Here is an 18,903-nt window from a genome sequence, read left to right on the forward strand (position 1 = left end):
TGAGCCGTATTTGAGGATTGTTGAGCACGAACTGCTTTTCATGGTCATTCCAGAGCATCTGGATCAGTTTTAAGGTCATTTCAAAACATCCAAAACCTTGATGATGGTTTTCTTTGTACCATTTCGAGGTGGACTTGTTGGTTTGTCTTGGGTCATTGTCCTGCTGAATAATCCGAGTGCACTCAAGCTTCAGGGCATGAACTGAGCTGGATTTTCTTGTAGAGCTAAATTCATGGTTCCATCAATTACAGTACGTTGGTCAGGTCCTGAAACAGCAAAGCAGCCCTAGATCATCACACCACCACCACTACATCTGACTTTTAACTGTGTCACCCACTCCTTTGTGGATAACGGCTTTCACCATGGTTCAATGAAGTCCCAAAGACTCTGTTTCTAAACTGCTCCTGAGTGTCTTTAGCTCGAGGACATGCTGTGTTTTGCTTTATGGGATCTTTTAGCTACTTCATTTTATCAGACTTTGTGATTTCTTGGGTCATCAGGTCTGAGTGTAGCTTTTCAAAAACTCTGGTTAATCACAGTTCATTCATGGTTTAATAAGGGGTGGTAATTACTTTTTGCACACAGGGTTCAGATGAAATAATTAAAAAACTAATATTGTATTAACTTTGGATATCTTTGCCTAATATTATGAGTATAATATATATGTAAGTGTGACAAATATGTAAAATAAATAAGAAGTCAGGAAGGGGGCAAATACTTTTAAATAAAAGTAAAATAGAAAGTTGCTCTCTGTAGCACACGAAAGTCAAATATCTGTCCTGATAATCTGAAAGTGTTTTTATCTGAACTACGTGCTGGATGAACACAAAATCGGCCATTTAGTAATCGTTAGTTGGCAGTTTGCAGAAATGGTCCTGCTATCTCTTCACTCGGTGCTAAACGGTTGGTTGGGTGGGGTCTTGTCGGCAGGCAGCCAGACTCTTCTCAGGAAACCGAAGCAAGGAAGGGAGTGGTTCCTCTTACATTATCACCGTATCCTGTTCTCAGCTCTGAAAACTGCAGTTTACACCGTTCACAGTTGGAGCTGACTGGGAATCAGATTAGAAGTCCACACAGCTTTCAAACGTCCCACCTCAACCCTGCACCCCTCTCCGCTGCTGAGTATACACCCCAACATGGATGGCCATGCTTTTAAAGTCTTTTTTTCTCAGCTGTTTAAAAGACTGGAGGAACGGCTATGAAAGATATGCTGCTAGCCACTGGTGCTGCTACTGTGACCCCTGAGTTAGCTCAAACTCACATTAGCTGACCTGAAAGTGATTCAGAACACTGTAATGGTTGGAGACCAGTATGCCCTCAGTAACAGTCATCCTCCAGTGTCCTTAGCAGGCAGCCGACTGGACTAGATACAAGTAGAAAAGTGGTGGCGTCTCTCAACCTCATTTTGACCTCATTCTAAACACAGACGTAGAACCTGATAGAGAAGCTGCAGCCAACAGTGTGTCTTCACTAATCCATCATTAATGAAACTCCAGGACCAAGAAGCCCAGGACTGGTATGATTATGTAGAAAAAAATGACACCTTCAGTAGTGTTTTACTGCCGGCGGTCACCCTCCAGCCAAAGGGAAAAGGCAGTCTTGACCTGGCACGCCGCTCTACTTTGTGTAATGGAAAATACACAGGGGTGCTGGGCAGATACTGCTGTGGAGGAAGGAAACTGCAGATGCTTGAATGACAGCCTACCGACTGTGTTTAAAGTGGACATGACATGTAAAAAGGCTCATTTACAGCACGGAGCCCTGCTCTAAAAACTGTCACAGACTTAACTCTGTGAAGCTGGAGAAGTTCTTAGAACATGTTTAGCACCACCATGTGCCAGAAGAAGAACATGACATGATATGTGTCTTATACACCCAAAGAGTATGGTATTGATACACTAATGCAGTCACTCTTCATGTAGATTTAAGTTTACACAGCCCACCATGGATCGCAAGAGTTTTAAAAGCTCATCTATTCTCCTAGTTTACACAGTATTTGTGTTCTCTTCGGTCAGCAGTGGGTTTTGCCTCTGAACTCTATCATAAACGCCATTTTTGCCCAGTTTCTGTCATATTGTGAAATCATAAACACTGGCCTTAACTGAGGCAAGTGAGGTCGGGAGTTCTTTAGCTGATGTTCAGGGTCCTTCTGTGACCTCCCAGATAAGTCGTCAGTGCACTCTTCGAGAAACTTTGGTAGGTTTAACAATGTTTCCTGTTTCCTCTATTTGTAAATAATGGCTTTAGGTATGATTTTACTCCACTGCCGGTGTGTTCGGGATCATCGGCATGCTGAATAATAAAGCTGTTTCCAATCAAATGGCTTCCAGATGGTACTGCGTGATATCTGACTGTACTCTGCTGCATTCCCAACACCATTTGCTGAAATGTAGTAGAACAAAGAACACACACCAAGAATACTTATTCAGTGTTTTTCACTAAGTAATCTTAATAAAGAAGACTGTTGCTACCTCAAAGCACATTGTGTGCTGTCGGTCCTGCGTGCTGCACAACAACATTCAGTATATAGTATTTACTGTTATTTACACTTAGCTAGATTAATGCGATGGTGCTGTGTTTATTATGTTGCTCTCTTTTTTTGCTTCTCTTTTCTTTCTCTCAACAGGTGATCCAGGACATTTGTATATTTCTCACTGTCCCTCTTCCTTCTGTTTTTCTTTTCCTTCATCTTTCTCTCTCCCTTTCCTATCCCCCAGCCATGTCTGTCCCGTCTGTAACAACTGAAAATTAAATTAAATTACACCAGTAAAAAATACCTTATTCTATTCTTAGAATCAATCAACAGACAAGTTCGACTTATTACCGGTGATCCAGAACAATCTCTCCCAATGTTGCAACAGGTCAGACACCCCAAATTCTTGAAGGACCCCGTCTTAGGGACATGATCAAATGTCCAAGTCCAAGTCCACAAAACAGATGTAGACTGGAGGGTCAAACTGTCACCACACTCGAATATAGAATAAAGAGCTGGTCCGGTGATCTGCAACCAAGATCAACATCACACTGATGCAACTGAATCAGAGATTCAACTTCCCATCGCCGAGTAGATACTCACGAAATCAAAGGATCGGTGAGAAAATGTGATGCTTCCAGCTAGCTTTGAACCAGAACTCTGAATTTAACTTACTGTATCCCAAGTTGTATGTTCAGCATTACTTACTATGGTGATTTAACCAGATTTTAAAAAGAGCCACTTTTGTGACACACAAAACTGACTTGTCCCATTTTTCATGTGCCACCACGCTGCCTCCAGCCAGCTCAGCTCAGCAACAGTGAAGCAATTGGGGCAGATTCATTTCGCTCTGTGGCTGACACACTTCGTACTTACAGCTTTATAGTGCAGCTCAGGCAGAGGAAATGTTTTTTCTAGACAGTATAAAGGGGGCAAAACTGTTTTCAGTTCAACTTCACAGTGTTGCCTTCCTGCTTTTGGAGCTACTTCAACCATATATTCCAACATCACACTATTTAGAAAATGTGCTCCATCATTCTAACTACACGGCTCACCACTAACACGTGAGACTTAGCCTTCTTTACTGCCACAGAGAGTAGGTTCCTGGCACTGTACAGGAATGGCGTGCTACACTGGCTATTCAGTGCCAGTAACTGTTTCACTAGTCTAGCCCACTTGAAGTCACACAGAGATATGTCCCATTAAATAAGAGGTTTGACTCCCCCTGTCCTCAACCGCTGACCCACAAGGCAGGATATTGTCCACAGGGTCATAAATTTCCCTCGGTGTCGCCTGCTCTGGCTCCTGGAAGACAGTTGACTGTGGCTGCTGGTGTCTGTAGCTTGAATGTCTGAGAACAGAATCACCAAGTACCAGAGTTTGATTCCCAGCAGGTGTGTCGCCGAGCGGAGGAAGACAGACACATGTGGGTGGTGAATGGGAGAATAGTCTATGTTGATTATTATAAAGGAATATCTGCATCTTTTGTTAGGCCAGCAGTTTGATTGCTTATTGTGTCAATTAATATCTGCACTATTTACATGACGAGACATCACGATTATTTAGGTAATAGTATATAGTGCATATAATGCTGTGGGTTCTCTGAAGGACAAAGTGACATATCAGAGGAAGTTTTACTCCCAGATATAACTCAGCTGCATGCCTTAAAGCTAATAACGCCCTCAAAGCCTTTAGTGAAGCCAGAGTTCTGCAGTGAGCAACGGACTAGAAATCCATATTGTCCCATATTAGCAAATAAAGGCAAAGCTTGATTAAAAATTTCTAGCCTTTAAAGACATGTTTAATAAAACACTTAAAAATGTAGTTTTGAGCGATTTAGTAACTAAATCTGAGAGCTGGGATAGGCTCCAGCAAAGGACAAGCAGAAGCGACTGGATGGATGTATTTAGTAACTGTTGCACATAGAACATAACCTAAGCACAATAAGCACCACAGGCCGTGCCAGTGCAGCAGCGGTAGGGGGCGAGGGTTGGGTCATGCTAAAATAGTCTATCGTGCTAAAATAGAAACTAAATGTGAGCTACTTCTATTTCTGGGTGGTATTTATATTGATGCTTTTCTACTTAGCCTTTTCCATAATAAGCATCTATGGAAAAGGCTAAGAAAACTAATATTGTTCAGCATGAACACATTTTATATGGACTGCTCAAATTTAGCCTGATGAATGTTTCTTTGATTGGTCAGAGGCCCTGTTGGTGGTCAGTGGGGCTCTGGCAGTGCTCATCCTGTTCCTCCTTGCACAAAGGAGCACATACTGCTCCTGTTTAAATACCTCAGGACGCATTGTAAGGTATTTGACCGCCCGGGGCTCCTGAGCTGGAACATCATTAAATCTACGATGGTAGATTTAATGACGTTCCAGCTGCAGCAGCTGTCTTAATGTGTCAGGTTACAAAAGCAGAGAGGTGCACGATCTAGACCAGCCAACTGCCAAAGCTGTCTTTAAAGGTCACACTTGCTGATGATCAGGTAATCAAGTGCATTTTGTTAGCAACACATGGCTGTTACTCTGAAATCTCATGTAAGCCATTAAAGATGTACTTCGGTATTTATGTGGTTGCAGAGTCCTGTGGAAACTTTATTTTTCACGACAGAACTGTTTATCTCAGTGAGGTCACTTGTTTCCTGCATCATCGCTGTGTAACCTCTTTGCCGTTTATCACAAACACATGATTGCACTTCTTGCTGCTGAGAAGGCCCAACCAGTGATTCAGTTTAGGAACTGACTTTATCCAGTAAGGTTTGGCGCTTTTATTCTCCAATAAAGGAAATCATCATTTAAATCTGCATTTTGTATTTACTGGAGTTATTTTTCTATTAAACTTAGTTTGATAATCTGAAACAAGCATGACAACTGTGGAAAACCCCAAGAAATCAGAAAAGGGCAAATACTCTTTTTAATGCACCAAATTGCAAAAAGGTAAAAAAGCACCGTTTTCATTCAATATAATTACACAGCAACATGTAAAACAGCCCGTCCATTCTTTTTTTAATAAAGCTTGTAGCGTACATTGTTAAACAGCCACGTTTACCAAATCAGTGTAAAAGGATGGAACAAGAGATAACTAGAGATAATGATGCATGGAGACCATTTTCAGGTTGCATTTATCAACATTTGCTTTTAAAAAAGTGCTTTTATTGAAAATGTTATTTATTTGCAGGTCACTAGACTATTTTATTTACTCTGCATTGTCTAACAGGTACCTAAGAGGTAAACGTGCACTCTGTAGTTTGCTGTTACACCTGAGACTCATTAACATGTATATAAAATGACATTTGAAAAAGGTGGCTGCTGATGCTGCCCCCAGCTTCCTGGTAGATACACGGGTGGCATCAATTTTAAAATCATCAAGTTACTGTCACAAGTGAAGTGACCTCAACCTCCCCCCTCCACGTCGCTGCGATTCAAACTACACTAGTTATACCGATCGTATAAACTCCTACGTCACTGTGTTCATATGCATGTCCATGCTGCCTGCCCACCTGCCAGGGTGACAAGCTCTCATCAGCCTTTTACAGCTGAGGGGTCAAAACTGTCACCTAAATTAAACCCCCCCCCCCCCCTCTCAATTTCTTTGTGTAGATGAGCCATGTGTTATATCTGACAGAAGCTTTACATTTTAATTAAAAATAAGAAAACTGAAACATGGAAGCACAGTGGTTAAACACTGCTGCATCACACTGATGTCTGGAGCTCTTTGTGGAGCTGACATGTTCTACCTGTGCCTGCCTGGTTCTCTCTTCCACAGACATGCACAGTAGGTTAAGACAGGCAGCTGGGACATGGGCCAGCATGCTGGTTATGCAGACTCAGGCTTCAGAGCAGGATATGTAACAGATCGGCTCCCCAGTTATCTCCATTGAACATAATACTTTTTTGGGGGAGGGGGTTATAAAGCATGGACACATATACACACTCACTCGCGCGCACACACACACACGTATATATTTAGAGACAGAGGAATTTGAACACCACGCACATTCAAATTTCAACACTGAAACCAAAAGTTTTAAAGCCATGCAGCATGTGCATATTAAATATTAGCATTAACGTAAAAACGTGGCAACATCAGCCAAAGCACATCAAACCAGGCTTATGCATCAGATATATAAAAACCCAACACCCACGTCAATGCAGAAAAACCTGTTCTAGCATGTGTCGGATGTTTATTTCACCTCCTGTGATCAATGATCCTACTCAAATATCCAACTGGTATGATAGTATATTGCACTTAGTAAGCCATGCATCATCAGCAGTCCAAAGAATACAAAGGGATTAGTTGGGCAGCGGTCTGTTACAGGCATCTGGCTGCCACATCCGCAGGTCCACCAGAATCTGGTTCAGCTTCTTCATCCACAGATTTCTCTCCTCCTTGGTGTCAGCACTCAGCCAATTTCTGCACAGGAAAACAAGCAGAGTATGTTGACTGTCATCAAGCCACTCTTCAGGAGTAAGTACCTGTCCATATGGTGGAAACGTACCTAGTGACACACGTGGTGTTCTGGCACTGGCTGACAAGCGTTTCTCTGTCATCGTCTCTCCGTGGTCTGATGGTGATGAGCTCAAACGTGTTGGGTCGGGCACAGAACTCTCTGCTGGCTGGCTCCACTGCCTTACTTGTGCAGTTGGACAGATTGATGCGACCAATGGGATTCTACGAGATGTAGAACAACCCTGTTCAGTCTTTGCTTACATTTTATTCTTAAAGCTTTAAACTTTGGCACCGTCTATTTAATGTTTTTCAGTTGTTACTGCAGGTTTAGAGCAGTCACATATTAGTCAGCACGTGAATGTAGAGTAACAGACAAACTTGCTTGCTGGCTCGCAGCATTGTTACCTTTCTCTTTTCGTCGTCTGGGTAAGTCCAGTAGGAGATGCAGTATCCTGACAGGACGCACCATCGTCTGTGCCAAGCTCCAAACCCACTAACATCTTCAAACATCGTCTGTGGTAAGAAAAAACAAAGACAGATGATTAGACTTCAAGAATAGTTGTAGCAGCAGCACATTAAGGCCAGCATCAGCCTCATGAGCCATACTCACCAGGAAGCCCCTTTCCTCCACCTTTGAGCCCACTTCACAGTGCATCTTAAGGTAGATGTGGCCCTCCAAAGGGCACAGGAATGGCACCTATGACCCAGAGCAGGCAGACTGAATGGAAGGCTAACACTTCATACAGCACTATGCAAAAGTCATGAGCCACTGCACATTTCTTTATATTTTACTGGGAAAATAAGAAATGACAATCATTCGATTTCAGTACATGTGGGAGAAAAACAGTGGTGCAGTCTACAGGTGAATATGGACATGGAAACACTGTGTGTGTGTGTCATGGTTACATACATAGGCTGACATAATTACTGAGTTTACAGATGCATGAGGATGTTACTGCCATGGATGTAACAGTGTGAATGGAGACAGATATACATGGACTATGAACTCGGGGCTTTCATACCTTCTCCAAAGGAAACTGGGTCTTCCCAATTGAAGCCAGGGTGAGCTTGTATGCTCCAATCAGAGCAAAGTTACTGGTGCGAACCGCATTGGGGCCTCCAGGACTGGCCACAACTGCAACAACATACATTATGCTTAATAATGACAAGTGACACAGGGGGAAAGTACTGAACACATGAAAAAAGGAAGGTGCAAAAAGGCATGGACACACCCCCAGACATCTGTCAGTAATTAGAAACCCTGCTACTGGGTGCAAATGCGTCTCAGCTGGTTCCTATAAAAAGGTGCCTCATTACTGACATCTAGTGAGAATTTCATGTCAAAAGAATCTTTAGAAATATATTGACTTGAAAACACTGGTGATGTGTACCCACTCTGGCTCCATCTGGCTCATTTGTTTTTTTCAGACATGCATTATAGCTAAACATCTGTATTTGGTTTTGCTCAGATACAACTTTCCACACAAAAGCTGTCACACTGTGACTAAAGACGTCACCTGGAAGAGTATTGAAATGTTTCTCCTGTTTAAAACGGCCCAAATGAACAGAATCCACAGTGTGAGAACAACAGATCACTGATTCATCCAGTACGTTTATTTGACCTAATAAAGCTCATTTCTCCTTGAAGCTTATATTGAGACCATCACTCTGTATCTTTTACACTTTGTTACATAATAGTCTTCACAGCACAGTTTGTATAAACCTTAGTGTCACATACCTGGTGTCTGTGTCGTCTTCTGCAGGAGAAGAATAAATTAATTAACATGTGGAAAAAAAGGAGCTTTTTTTCTCATTTTTCCTTTAAAGTTTTAGTTTTTTTTTTTTTAAATACTTACAGTGATGGCAAGGAACTTCTTTGGAGTGATAGCCTAGGAAGATGAAGAAATATTACATTTGTTTTAAAGAGTAAAGTGAGAACAGCCACACACTCTAAAAGCATATCCCAACAGCAAACAACAAACGTAAAATAAAACAGGAATTACCTTCGACTTGTTGGTTTTCTTCTTCTTGTCACTGCAGATTTCCCGTTTCTGCACCTGAAAGGGAACAGCACTGTGCACCATCAGTAACACTGCAAAACAGAAACTTACAGAAGACTATGAACAGACGGTGTCACAGAAATACAGCGTTAGTACTTGCAGAACGAGGACACGTACCAGACAGTATACTTCTACACTGATGTCAAAGCCACTGTCAACGTCAGATCTGAAAGTCAAAGATTCTCCTCAGCAATCAGTAAATAAATTGATTATGTTTAGTTAATAGTGTTTAACAACAGAGGCGACGTGCTGAAACGATGAGTGACCACAGCGGTGTGACTGAAGGCCAACAGTGCCTCCACTAACTGCTTCTGACTCACATAGTGAACTTGGTGGGGAAGGTGAGGGTGTCGCCACTCAGGCCACGGTGTGTCGTGGCTAAAGGCGTGGCCACAATGTTCTCTGCTCCCGCCCTGATCATGATGAAAAATGAATGTTTGGTAGACTCTGAAATAATGGAAACAAACAGCATGACAACATTAGTGTGAAATTGTGGGATTTCACTCTGACTGAAGATTCTTAAAACTGACAAATAACAGTTTAATAAAAGCACTCATTTGAGATGTGGTCTAATGGAGAACATGGAGAACTGTAGAGTTATGGATCGTGTACCTGGTTTATTGGCAGTGGAACAGACAAAGTCTGCCTTGAGAGGCAGGCGTAGCTCCTGCAGGGTGATGCAGCCTTTGGAGGCCATTGGCTGCGGGGCTGCAGGCCCCTCTTTCCTTCCTCCTGGATTTCCTTTCAGCTGGTCCAGCTCCACCTTCAGTGCTTCTCTCTTTTCGCCTGAGGCCATCAAACGTAAACAAAGTCATATCTTTGGGCCAAACCATGTCCCTCGTTAATCTTCTAAACACCGACATGTGGAACTCTAACATCGACACAGGGTAGGTCTCTGCAATGCTTTCACATTTTATACAGGAAACTAAATATTAGCACTATGTGTATTTTTATTTGTGTTCCTTTACTCAAGACTCTGTGATCGTGCTATGTGAACAACCTTGAGCTGACTAAGGAAACATTAGAGATGTGCTTACTTGCCACCAGCAGCAGCCTCTCTGCCTCAGCCTCCACCTGCGAGCCTTTCCCGTGTTCTTCATCTGTGCAGCAGTTGAGTGCCTGGCTGGCTTGATAGATAACCGTCTGCTGCAGGTTGATTTCATTTGTCAGAATCTACACAAAAGGTAGATTTGTGTGTAAGATCAGACTGTAGTTTATTACCAGTTGAAATCCTATATGGAACAAGTTTAATGTAAACCTTTATCTTCTGTTTGACACTGAACAGGCTGGATGCTCGGGGCTCCTCGGCTCTCTTAGAAACGTCTTCTTTTCTCACAATAACCTGCTTCACACTGGGCCTCTCGGTGTTCTTCACCCTGGTTGACCTGTATGCATCGATACTTGCACACAGCAACAAACATTCAGTGAGACGGTGAAAACAGACGGCTCTGAAGCATCTCAGCACTGCACGGAGGAAACACTTACCTGTAGGGAAGCTTGTGGTCCTCACTTGAGACACTTGCACCATCTCCATCTGAGGAGGTCTGGAAGCTTTTGGCTATGGCGACATCGTCGGGAGTTGTGCTCTTCATAATGAAAGAGTTGGCTGGAGTGGATGTCTGCACAAGTCATGAAGAAAATATTATCACTGAACAATTACCGCTGCATTTCCATGGACGAGGACTCGTCGGTGCTTACCATCATTCTTTTTTCTGGACTGTTTACCACAGCGGCCACAGTCTCTGCCAGTGGAGTGAGGAGGGACATCGAGGAGATGTTTAAAGCATCTTCCTCATCACCGCTGGGATCTTCACTCTGTTCTAGATCTCCAAACAGCTCGTTGATGACGGTAGAATTGACAGACTGATCCACGTTTTCTTCTCTTTTCTCCTCTGGGGTCTCTTCAGTCAACTTATCTGTAGTGTGAACAGCCACTTTCAGGGGGCTGGAGGTCAACACTGGAGGGGAGCTCAGCTGACGACCTGCTGTTTATTTAAACCCATGTTACAAGTCTTGAGATTGTCATCAGGAAGTATGGTTTGTTTTGTTGTGTAGAGCTGTACCAACATCCTAAACTCAAAATCTGAAGTTAAACTGAATCACTGCTGAGGGTCCAACAGAACCACCGATGGTGACAAAACACACAGCAGTCATTGCACTGTGACTAAAAACAATATGCCATATTATAATCTGCCCGACACCAGATAACTGATAGCTTCACTTTACCAGTAGTCCGAGTACTCGGGCTCTGTTCGGGACTGTCATGCAATACCTGAAGGAGCGCACTCGCCGCGTGCGTCAGATTTCTTACATGGTGCAGGGAATTCATCCGGCGGCTCAGATGAGATCACTTCTCTCTCAACAGGCTTTACGACCTCTTCCTGAAAAGTACATCATTTGAAAAATCCACTGGGGTGAATGCTGGGAGACTTTATTTACTCTGTGTGTGCCTGATGCTTCCTGTCCAACCTTAGTGTCCGCTCCTCCTTCTTTGTCCTTCCACATTTTGCTCCTCTGCTGGAAGCGACTGCAAATTTGAGCCAGCTCACTCTCACGCTCCTGAAACGAGCAGGCTTGATATTAGAATGTGCCATTCTGCTATTCGGATAAGGGCGAAAAACATAACTGCAGCACCAAGAATGACATCAACCTACCAGTTTCTGCCTCATAGTGATGTCAGCGGTTGTTGTGTTTGTAGCCTGGGCAGCTCTGAGTCTCTCCTGTACCGACCTGGTGTTTGGACTCACAGAGGCAGCGCTGGTCTGTACTCCGACTCGAGCAGGTGAGCTCTGGTTGATGCGCTCCCGCAAAGATTTCACTCCTATTTGAGATGGTAAAAATCACTCTAACTTGTGGAGGATAGAATCAACTAATGGGTCTGTGTCAACACTGATTTGAGCAGACAATTAAATGACAATGTAGGAAGGTGCCCCTGGTACACAAGTGAATAGAACCGGCTGATGTGCTAAGAAACTGGCCATATCAAAACATGCAGACACTGCCACTGAGCAATTTTCATCATAACCAGCTTTCCAGTCCAACTCACCAAAAGCTCCTGTAGTAACCTTTTCCCTCGAGGCTGGAAGGTCAGATGAGCTGGGCTTGGCGCAAAGCTCCAGCTTCTGGGGACTGCAGGAGACATTTGGGCCTTTGGACAGGGCCTGATGTTTTTGGGGACTTTGAAGCGCTGACATGGAGGAGCTGGCCTTCTGCTGACTAGATAAGAGGGCCGGTTCCTCAACCGAGGTCTTCTGATGAATAGAGGACACTGTCGCGCCCTGGTTGGAGCACTTCTGAGGACTGGATACCAAGTCGGCTTTTTGAAGGCTTGGAGAAAACGCAGCCTGCTGAAAAATAAACAGATGGAAAGCCAGTTTATTTATACAGGAGATATATTTCTAGTGACCCAGGAAACCTTGCAGGAAAAGCTAAAATTTGAATAGTGAAGCGATTATGCACAAGATAAAAAATGAATACCTGCTTGGAGATGCCCGTGCACTTGCTCCTCACGGTTGAACTGGTCACCGAAACGCTGGGTTTAGTGCTGGAAGCCGCAGCACCTCTGACTGTAAATCTGGGACTAGACGAAGCAGCGAGCGTCTCCTTTGCTTTCTCTTTGGGGGTTTTAGCATGGCTGAGATCATCCTCCCAGGAACCAATGGTTGCAGCCAGGTTGGCCAGTCTGCCTCTCCTCCCAAGGGAAATTTCTGAGGAGACAGAGGGACTGGCAGCTGGTTGGGCATCAAACGGTCTCTTTATCGTGGATACAGGAATACAGTCTGAAGGTACATCACAAGAATCTGAAAAGGGAGAAACTATTTCACTTTTACACGTTTATTCACACGTAAAAAACAGACGTTATCTGGAATTTCAGGATTAGAGCTCATCTGAGGACGAAGATGGAACATCTGTTTTTCTGAATGCTTCTTGGTGTCATAAACTGTAACTGTAACCAAAAGAATCACGTACAAGAGAGCCAACAGTGTGTTATATAGTTCTACATTACATATAAGAGAGATTTCTTTAAAATAGACAGCATCAGAAAGCATTTCAACCTCCTGTTGTCTGCTTGTAGAAGTGGGAATCACCAGACAACACAATACCTGACCTATGATACGATATTACTGCCATTATCGCATTTTTAAAACTAGATTACACACAGTCACTAAAACCTGCCATAAGACCGACTCACTGTACCATCAGTCTGACACTCAGCACGATCTGTTTCTGAAACTACAGCAACTGTGAGAAATGATCAAAAATCCCACATCTGGGACTTTCTACATAGACAGAAATTCACACACATTTCTTGGTTGAGCCGATTTCATGTAGATTCCCTCAGCTGTTATCTCAGGATGGAGATCTTTTGTCTCAGACTAATTTTTATTTATTTCTGATCATTTTGTCCCCCCCCCCCCCCTCCTGAAGTCTTGTTAATAACTTCCTGTAAATTTAAACTCATTCTATGTAAATTAAACAGCAGGAAACTGTTACCGTCAGTGTTCCAGCACTTCCTCTGCTCTGCCAGGTTTTTTAAGCGTGATTTCATGCCAGCAGCAGATGAAGCTGGATCCTCTGTGTTACTCTGAGGAGCTGGATTGGCGGCTCCTATCTGTGCTTCTGTTCTGCTTGGAGGAACAAGAGCAGTGCAGACAGCCACCTTGTCGGGTTCTGGGCGTTCCGCTTTCAGCTGCACTGCCTGAGACTGCAGAACAGGCTTTCCTGAAGTCTTCTCCGAGGAGGAGAAAGGCCGGATGCTGGCTGGACCCACCGGGGGCTTTTTGTCTGTGGGAGGATCTGAGAGAAGAGGAGCTTGTGGCATCACCGGCTCCTGGTTCTCTTCATCAGCTGCAGGTTGGACATTTTCTCCAGAGCACTTGCGCTTCGAGGGAGATGGCTTTGTGGACGTCTGGGGCACTGAAAACAATAAAGAGATTTAAGCAAACACAAGACAGCTGCAGCTCAGAGGTTAAAGTGCCAAAACACTAAAGGGGCTCATACCTTTATCAATAAGAGACTCGCTGATCACAATGTTTGTGTCAGTCAGTGGCTCTCGAGGCCTTTTCACCACCTGTCTGTTCGCTGCATTGGTTCTTTCTGCGAGTTTCTTCTGGAGGTTCTCTCTGCGAGCTCGAGTTCGCTCCAACAGTTTCTAGTTTGGTAGAGTTGGGTTGTTAATAAAACATCACCTCTGTAGTGTTCAACTGCTTTAGTGAAACGGAGTCAAGCTAAATTACAAACTAAAGCCAGGTGCACAGAGGGATTTATGGCAACGCTGCTGCATCTAAAGGGATGATGCCGCTCACAGATACAGTTTCTGCATCAAAGATCATTTACAAGTGTTTACACCTCATATAAACGGTTTAATAGTCTCCTATAGCTTTGGGCTCTAACTGTTCTCTTTGACTACTGTTACAAATATTTCCCTCACTGTCAGATTCTAATGTTTCTTAGTTTTAGCTGTCAGAGCTGATAACTCCTGAAACATGTGAACGCATCCAAAGAAACACGAAGTAACCAAAGATAATAAGAACGTGTTTGCTTTCCCTCGTGTTTCTAACACTGCGCTTACATTTCTCCTGTTTGTTTCATTCTGCTGTCTTACTATTCATATTTTAATTGCTGCATATTTAACGGGAATGCACCCATAACCTCGTTGTCCATGAACAATTGCACTAAAGGCCTAATTCTATTCTGCTGTGCAAGTCCCGACACGTACGACACCCTACATCAGCTCTGCAGGCGCTGACGAAAAGCATTGCTGAAGAATGACGCACGCTCCTGTACGCCTGCGGTTTAAACTCTAATGACATCAGACCTGATTCATGTCGGTTAGTTAGCTGGCAGCACCGACATGAGTGAAAATAACAGAAAAGAAAGAAACTGACGCCCAACAGGTCCGACTGCTGGACGCAGCTACGGACACTCAGCGAGTTTAACGACTGGGGCGTTGTTTGACCTCCTAAGACCCGAACTCTTCCACGGCAGCATTTTTAATTTCACTTTGATATTTGGTCACATTGGGGCCCGATGAATGTAAAAACAAAGAATTACCAGGTTTTTTTTAACCTTATTTTTGTTTTTAAGAAAAATGAGAGTCACATGAGGATATTCGTTTAAAGTTTTGATAGAACAGTAGCATATAATGTCCTCGTAAGTGGACATCAGGCCCTTGTAGCGCAAAATTGAGTATTTTGGTCTAAATAACCCAAAATGTGATGTCCACATATGTGGACGCTAGAAGGTTAAGGAGCGCTTAAATATAACGATCATTCAGGAGCGAAATACTTGTTAACTTGTTCCAGCCACATACATACTGACATTAAAATGAGATACTTTTGTGGCTCATGTAGTCGTTTTGACCAAAGAAACACGTGACATGTTTTCTTCAGCCGTGTTAAAAACGTCAACGTCTAAAGCTAATAACAAACAAGCTAATGCCCCGTGCTCTCTGAGCACTACCATTATAACATTTGGTTTCTACGTTAGCTGTGCACTATCCAGTCACTTTAACGCAGCTTCTTCCGTTGTTGGCTGATTAGTAAAGTTTTTCTGTGACTCACCTCAGTAAACGGATCCATTCTGGTTACTTTCTAACAACTCGACTGCAGTTTGAAGTAAAACTACTACAACTGCGTGTACAGAGAACTGCGCGACTCCAGCTTCTCTCTTTGTACCAAACAGCTTCTGTTCAAATTTGAATTTCGGCGCTGTGACTACTGCGCAGACTCCACATCTTCAACGGACCACTTAGAGCCAATCAAAATCACCGAGAGGGGTCGTGACCGGTGTTGTGCCAAAGAATGACTTCCGGTGTTTCGGTGTGTTTTTTATGTTTGCTCAGATTACAAAATAATCTGCAGTCAGCAGGGTTTACGAAGGTGTTACATATAAAATAAAGAAATGGCCTGTTTTGCGGGTATCTTTACGACTCGGCGTTATTTTACATACTGTGTTCTACATTATATTTGATTCAGCCTTTTTGACCACTTAAAATATTCTGAAATTATTGTTATGTTAATTTTTGTTTTATGTCTTTGCAATTTTTGCTGCCCTCTTGGTCCGATCTCTTTTGGAAAATAAATCTTTTCATGTCAATGAGTTGAATGTAAATATATACATTCATTAATAACATAAAAGTTGCTTTGCAAAAAAAACCTGATTGCAGTTTCTACCTGTGACAAAAATATTGTTTCTGGCTTTAAACATTTGTAATTTACGATCGTTTAAATGTCGCCAATCAAAATTTCGGAAAATGTCGGAAATTGCTTTTTTGGCAGGAATTACAATCCTGTCTAAGTTTTCGCAAGAGGAAAAAACAAAAACATAATTCATGCCAACCCGGTACATTGGAAGTCGGCACTACAGAGTCATGCATTCTTGTATCATGTATCACCAGCAGCACAGCTTCGTTGTTGGATTCAAAACCGCTGCAGCACATTCATGGACGGAGCCCGCTCAGTGCTTTGGCTGCGGCCAGGGCTGGACTGGGACATAAATGGGCATTTTGACTAGAGACCGGCCCACCAGGTATTTATAGGAAAAGCCATAAAGCCTTTGAATGAAAACAAACGCTGCTGTGACAGTGATGTACAGTCTTGTTGGTATATGTATGATTTCTATACATTTTACATCAGATAAAAACTTTGGTTGTAAGATTCAGATAATTATTTAATAAAAGCGAGAAATTTTAAATGAGAATCAGAAAGAAAAGTATTTCTTTGTGCCCCGCCCCTGCACAGTTACCAGCTGTCAGCTACTTAGAAAAGGATCCTGGTGTTATTTGTCTCTCAGAAACAGTTCATAACTTCAACTCATTCATGTCACCTAAAAGGTAAACCTGTTTCTCCATCACAGCTCTGATGATTCAGTAAGGACGTCTCCTGGTTTCATCTTCATGTTTCCCTCTCACCACATATTCAAACCGACATCATGACCAGCAGCTTTACAGCTGTGGCTCCAGCAAACATCAGCTGATATTAGAAATTAATAATAAATAAATTCTAACAACAGCTGATCAAGCTTAAACGTGCTGCTGTTGTTTAGCGTGACATCCACTGGTTTCCTCTTTCGGCACAAAGTGGGAGATAAACAAACAAGAGAGATGATCAGCTGATCATTGATCAGTTTCATGATTGAAGCAGCAACAGGAGAGAGAGGGGGGAGGATGAGAGAAGAAGAGGCAGCTGTGCAGCAAAGACAAAGAATAAATCCAGCTTTGTGTCTTTTTCCATTCTAGCTGAATGAAACTGTTTCTTTTCAGCTCAATACCAAACGTGTAATATTTTCTCTGAATGCGAGACGATTCCGTTTTTACAGGACGGTTGGCAACTTTACTAACTAACCCTATGAATAAAATAAAGTTCACAGTCAGTAACATCACAGCACCACCCAGCTGTATAGAAACTCCATCATGCTTGCTAGTACGCAGTACGAGTTATTGAAACTGACGGTAAAAAGTCAGCACAACGAAAATAATCTCCACCTAAACTTGTTTTATATCTGACCCAGACAGACTGCAGGTCATCACTTCTTACCTGAAGTTCAGTTCACCTGACACTCGGACCTGCTTCTCCTGCCTCCACTTTCCCTCATTTTTTAGTTTTAGTTTTTGAAAAAGTTTGACAGACTGTAAATGTGAAAAACAAAATGCAGCATTAGACCCTGATTCGGGCGGTGAGGTGAAGCAACATGAAGCTTCCAGTTTGTCTGGGCTGTGTCTGCAGTGACTGATCTAAAGAACACCAAAAGTCATGAAACTCTGGAGATGTAGGATCTTACTCAATGATCTCTATTATTTTGGACAGATAGTTTAATCTTGATTATTTAACAATGTTATGAGGTTCAACACTTTGGATTCAGTCAACTTGTGTTTCTGGTTTTTTTTTTAAACAAGAAAATATGTAATGATATTGAGATATAAAAATTAAAGAAATAAATGTTAAAATAGACATAGAGGAGGATATATGACATGGAGTTATGATGGGTTTAAACGTCACACCCATTTCCATTACAGGTCACTACTGGTCCCTGTGATGGGGACCAGAGGTTGCATTCCAGGGTTTATTTTAAAAGCTAGATTAAAAGGAACACATTTATGATTTGGGAATTCTTTATTAAGTTTAGTGAGTTTGACATTTTTTTGTAGTGACAGCGTCTGGAAGATGAAGAAACACGATACCAAAACGTCGGTGAGTGTATCAAGCTGTAGAAATCTGCGGTCCCTGAGCACAGCTAGCCACACCCGTTATCGGTGCGTGTATTGCTTTAAGAAACATTATGTGACGTGTACAGCAGCAGTGTCCTATCACCGTGCGGTGCCTATTTTCCCGATCCGGTTTCCACTTTTGCGCAGTTGTAGTGTGAGTTACGTCCCAATGCTTTGCTCGTGGACTCATTTCTTTATGTTCACACGAATGAACACGATTTTATTTGCAGACATGTGTGTAAACCTCCTCCTCCTCACACACAAGTGCGATCACTCCCACTGGGACAAGCACAAACAAAACTTTCATTTTTATTTTACGCTTTTCACTTATACTTCATTACAAAATATTCTTCTTTCCAAGCTCCTTAGACCCTTACCAAACATATATTAGATATACTGTTATGCCAAATTAATTGGAATACATACACTTCACCTTGTATTTCATCAGTTGGTTATAATCAGGATCATTTGGTCTCCTGGTATCAGAATCATGGGACAAATTCTTTCTCCAGGTTGCCTGCAGTAACTTTTTTAATCCAGCAGCTCTCACTACTGAGCAGCACATTAATCACTTCATGAGGAGTCATCCAACCATCACCAGCGTCATCTCTGCTGTCATGGGATCACGTGACTGCTCAGAGTCAATTTCTGATCTGATTGCTGTGTAAAGTGCTTTGTCAGTAAGGTCAATAAGATCAGTAAGACCTG

General features: G+C 42.7%; 1 protein-coding gene across 5 annotated transcripts; it reads right to left on the reverse strand.

Moving 5' to 3' along the window:
• Positions 1 to 5,361: 5,361 nt before the first annotated feature.
• Positions 5,362 to 15,708, reverse strand: anln (anillin, actin binding protein). 5 transcript variants are annotated; one of them, XM_085395946.1, is made up of 23 exons: positions 15,551 to 15,708; positions 13,989 to 14,139; positions 13,482 to 13,904; positions 12,465 to 12,787; positions 12,034 to 12,331; positions 11,642 to 11,808; positions 11,457 to 11,546; positions 11,260 to 11,368; positions 10,686 to 10,972; positions 10,473 to 10,606; positions 10,246 to 10,387; positions 10,025 to 10,160; positions 9,600 to 9,773; positions 9,308 to 9,434; positions 9,105 to 9,153; positions 8,931 to 8,984; positions 8,784 to 8,816; positions 8,666 to 8,684; positions 7,950 to 8,062; positions 7,538 to 7,624; positions 7,333 to 7,440; positions 6,977 to 7,149; positions 5,362 to 6,891 (listed from the first exon to the last, which is right to left on the reverse strand). In XM_085395946.1, the coding sequence occupies exons 1-23, from the start codon at positions 15,566 to 15,568 to the stop codon at positions 6,771 to 6,773; spliced, it is 3,336 nt and encodes a 1,111-aa protein (XP_085252072.1). In that variant the 5' UTR covers positions 15,569 to 15,708; the 3' UTR covers positions 5,362 to 6,770. The 5 variants fall into 5 exon arrangements, with proteins under 5 accessions (XP_085252072.1, XP_085252075.1, XP_085252073.1 ...); XM_085395949.1 differs by having other exon boundaries at positions 5,363 to 6,891; positions 10,686 to 10,903; positions 11,299 to 11,368; positions 12,034 to 12,334; XM_085395947.1 differs by having other exon boundaries at positions 5,363 to 6,891; positions 11,299 to 11,368; positions 12,034 to 12,334.
• Positions 15,709 to 18,903: the final 3,195 nt, after the last annotated feature.

This window comes from Rhamphochromis longiceps, linkage group LG22, assembly GCF_057381845.1.
Source record: "Rhamphochromis longiceps isolate RC_006_pf linkage group LG22, R_longiceps_female_GT1.1, whole genome shotgun sequence".
In the NCBI taxonomy this organism is placed as follows: domain Eukaryota; kingdom Metazoa; phylum Chordata; class Actinopteri; order Cichliformes; family Cichlidae; genus Rhamphochromis; species Rhamphochromis longiceps.

Bases quoted from the DNA above. Each gene is read 5' to 3' on its own strand.
- anln (XM_085395945.1), bottom strand. The intron at 12,335-12,464 runs GTATTCATTTTT...TTTATTTTTCAG, and splicing joins GCACGGGCATCTCCAAGCAG to CAGGCTGCGTTTTCTCCAAG. The intron at 7,625-7,949 runs GTATGAAAGCCC...TCTGGGTCATAG, and splicing joins CCCAGTTTCCTTTGGAGAAG to GTGCCATTCCTGTGCCCTTT.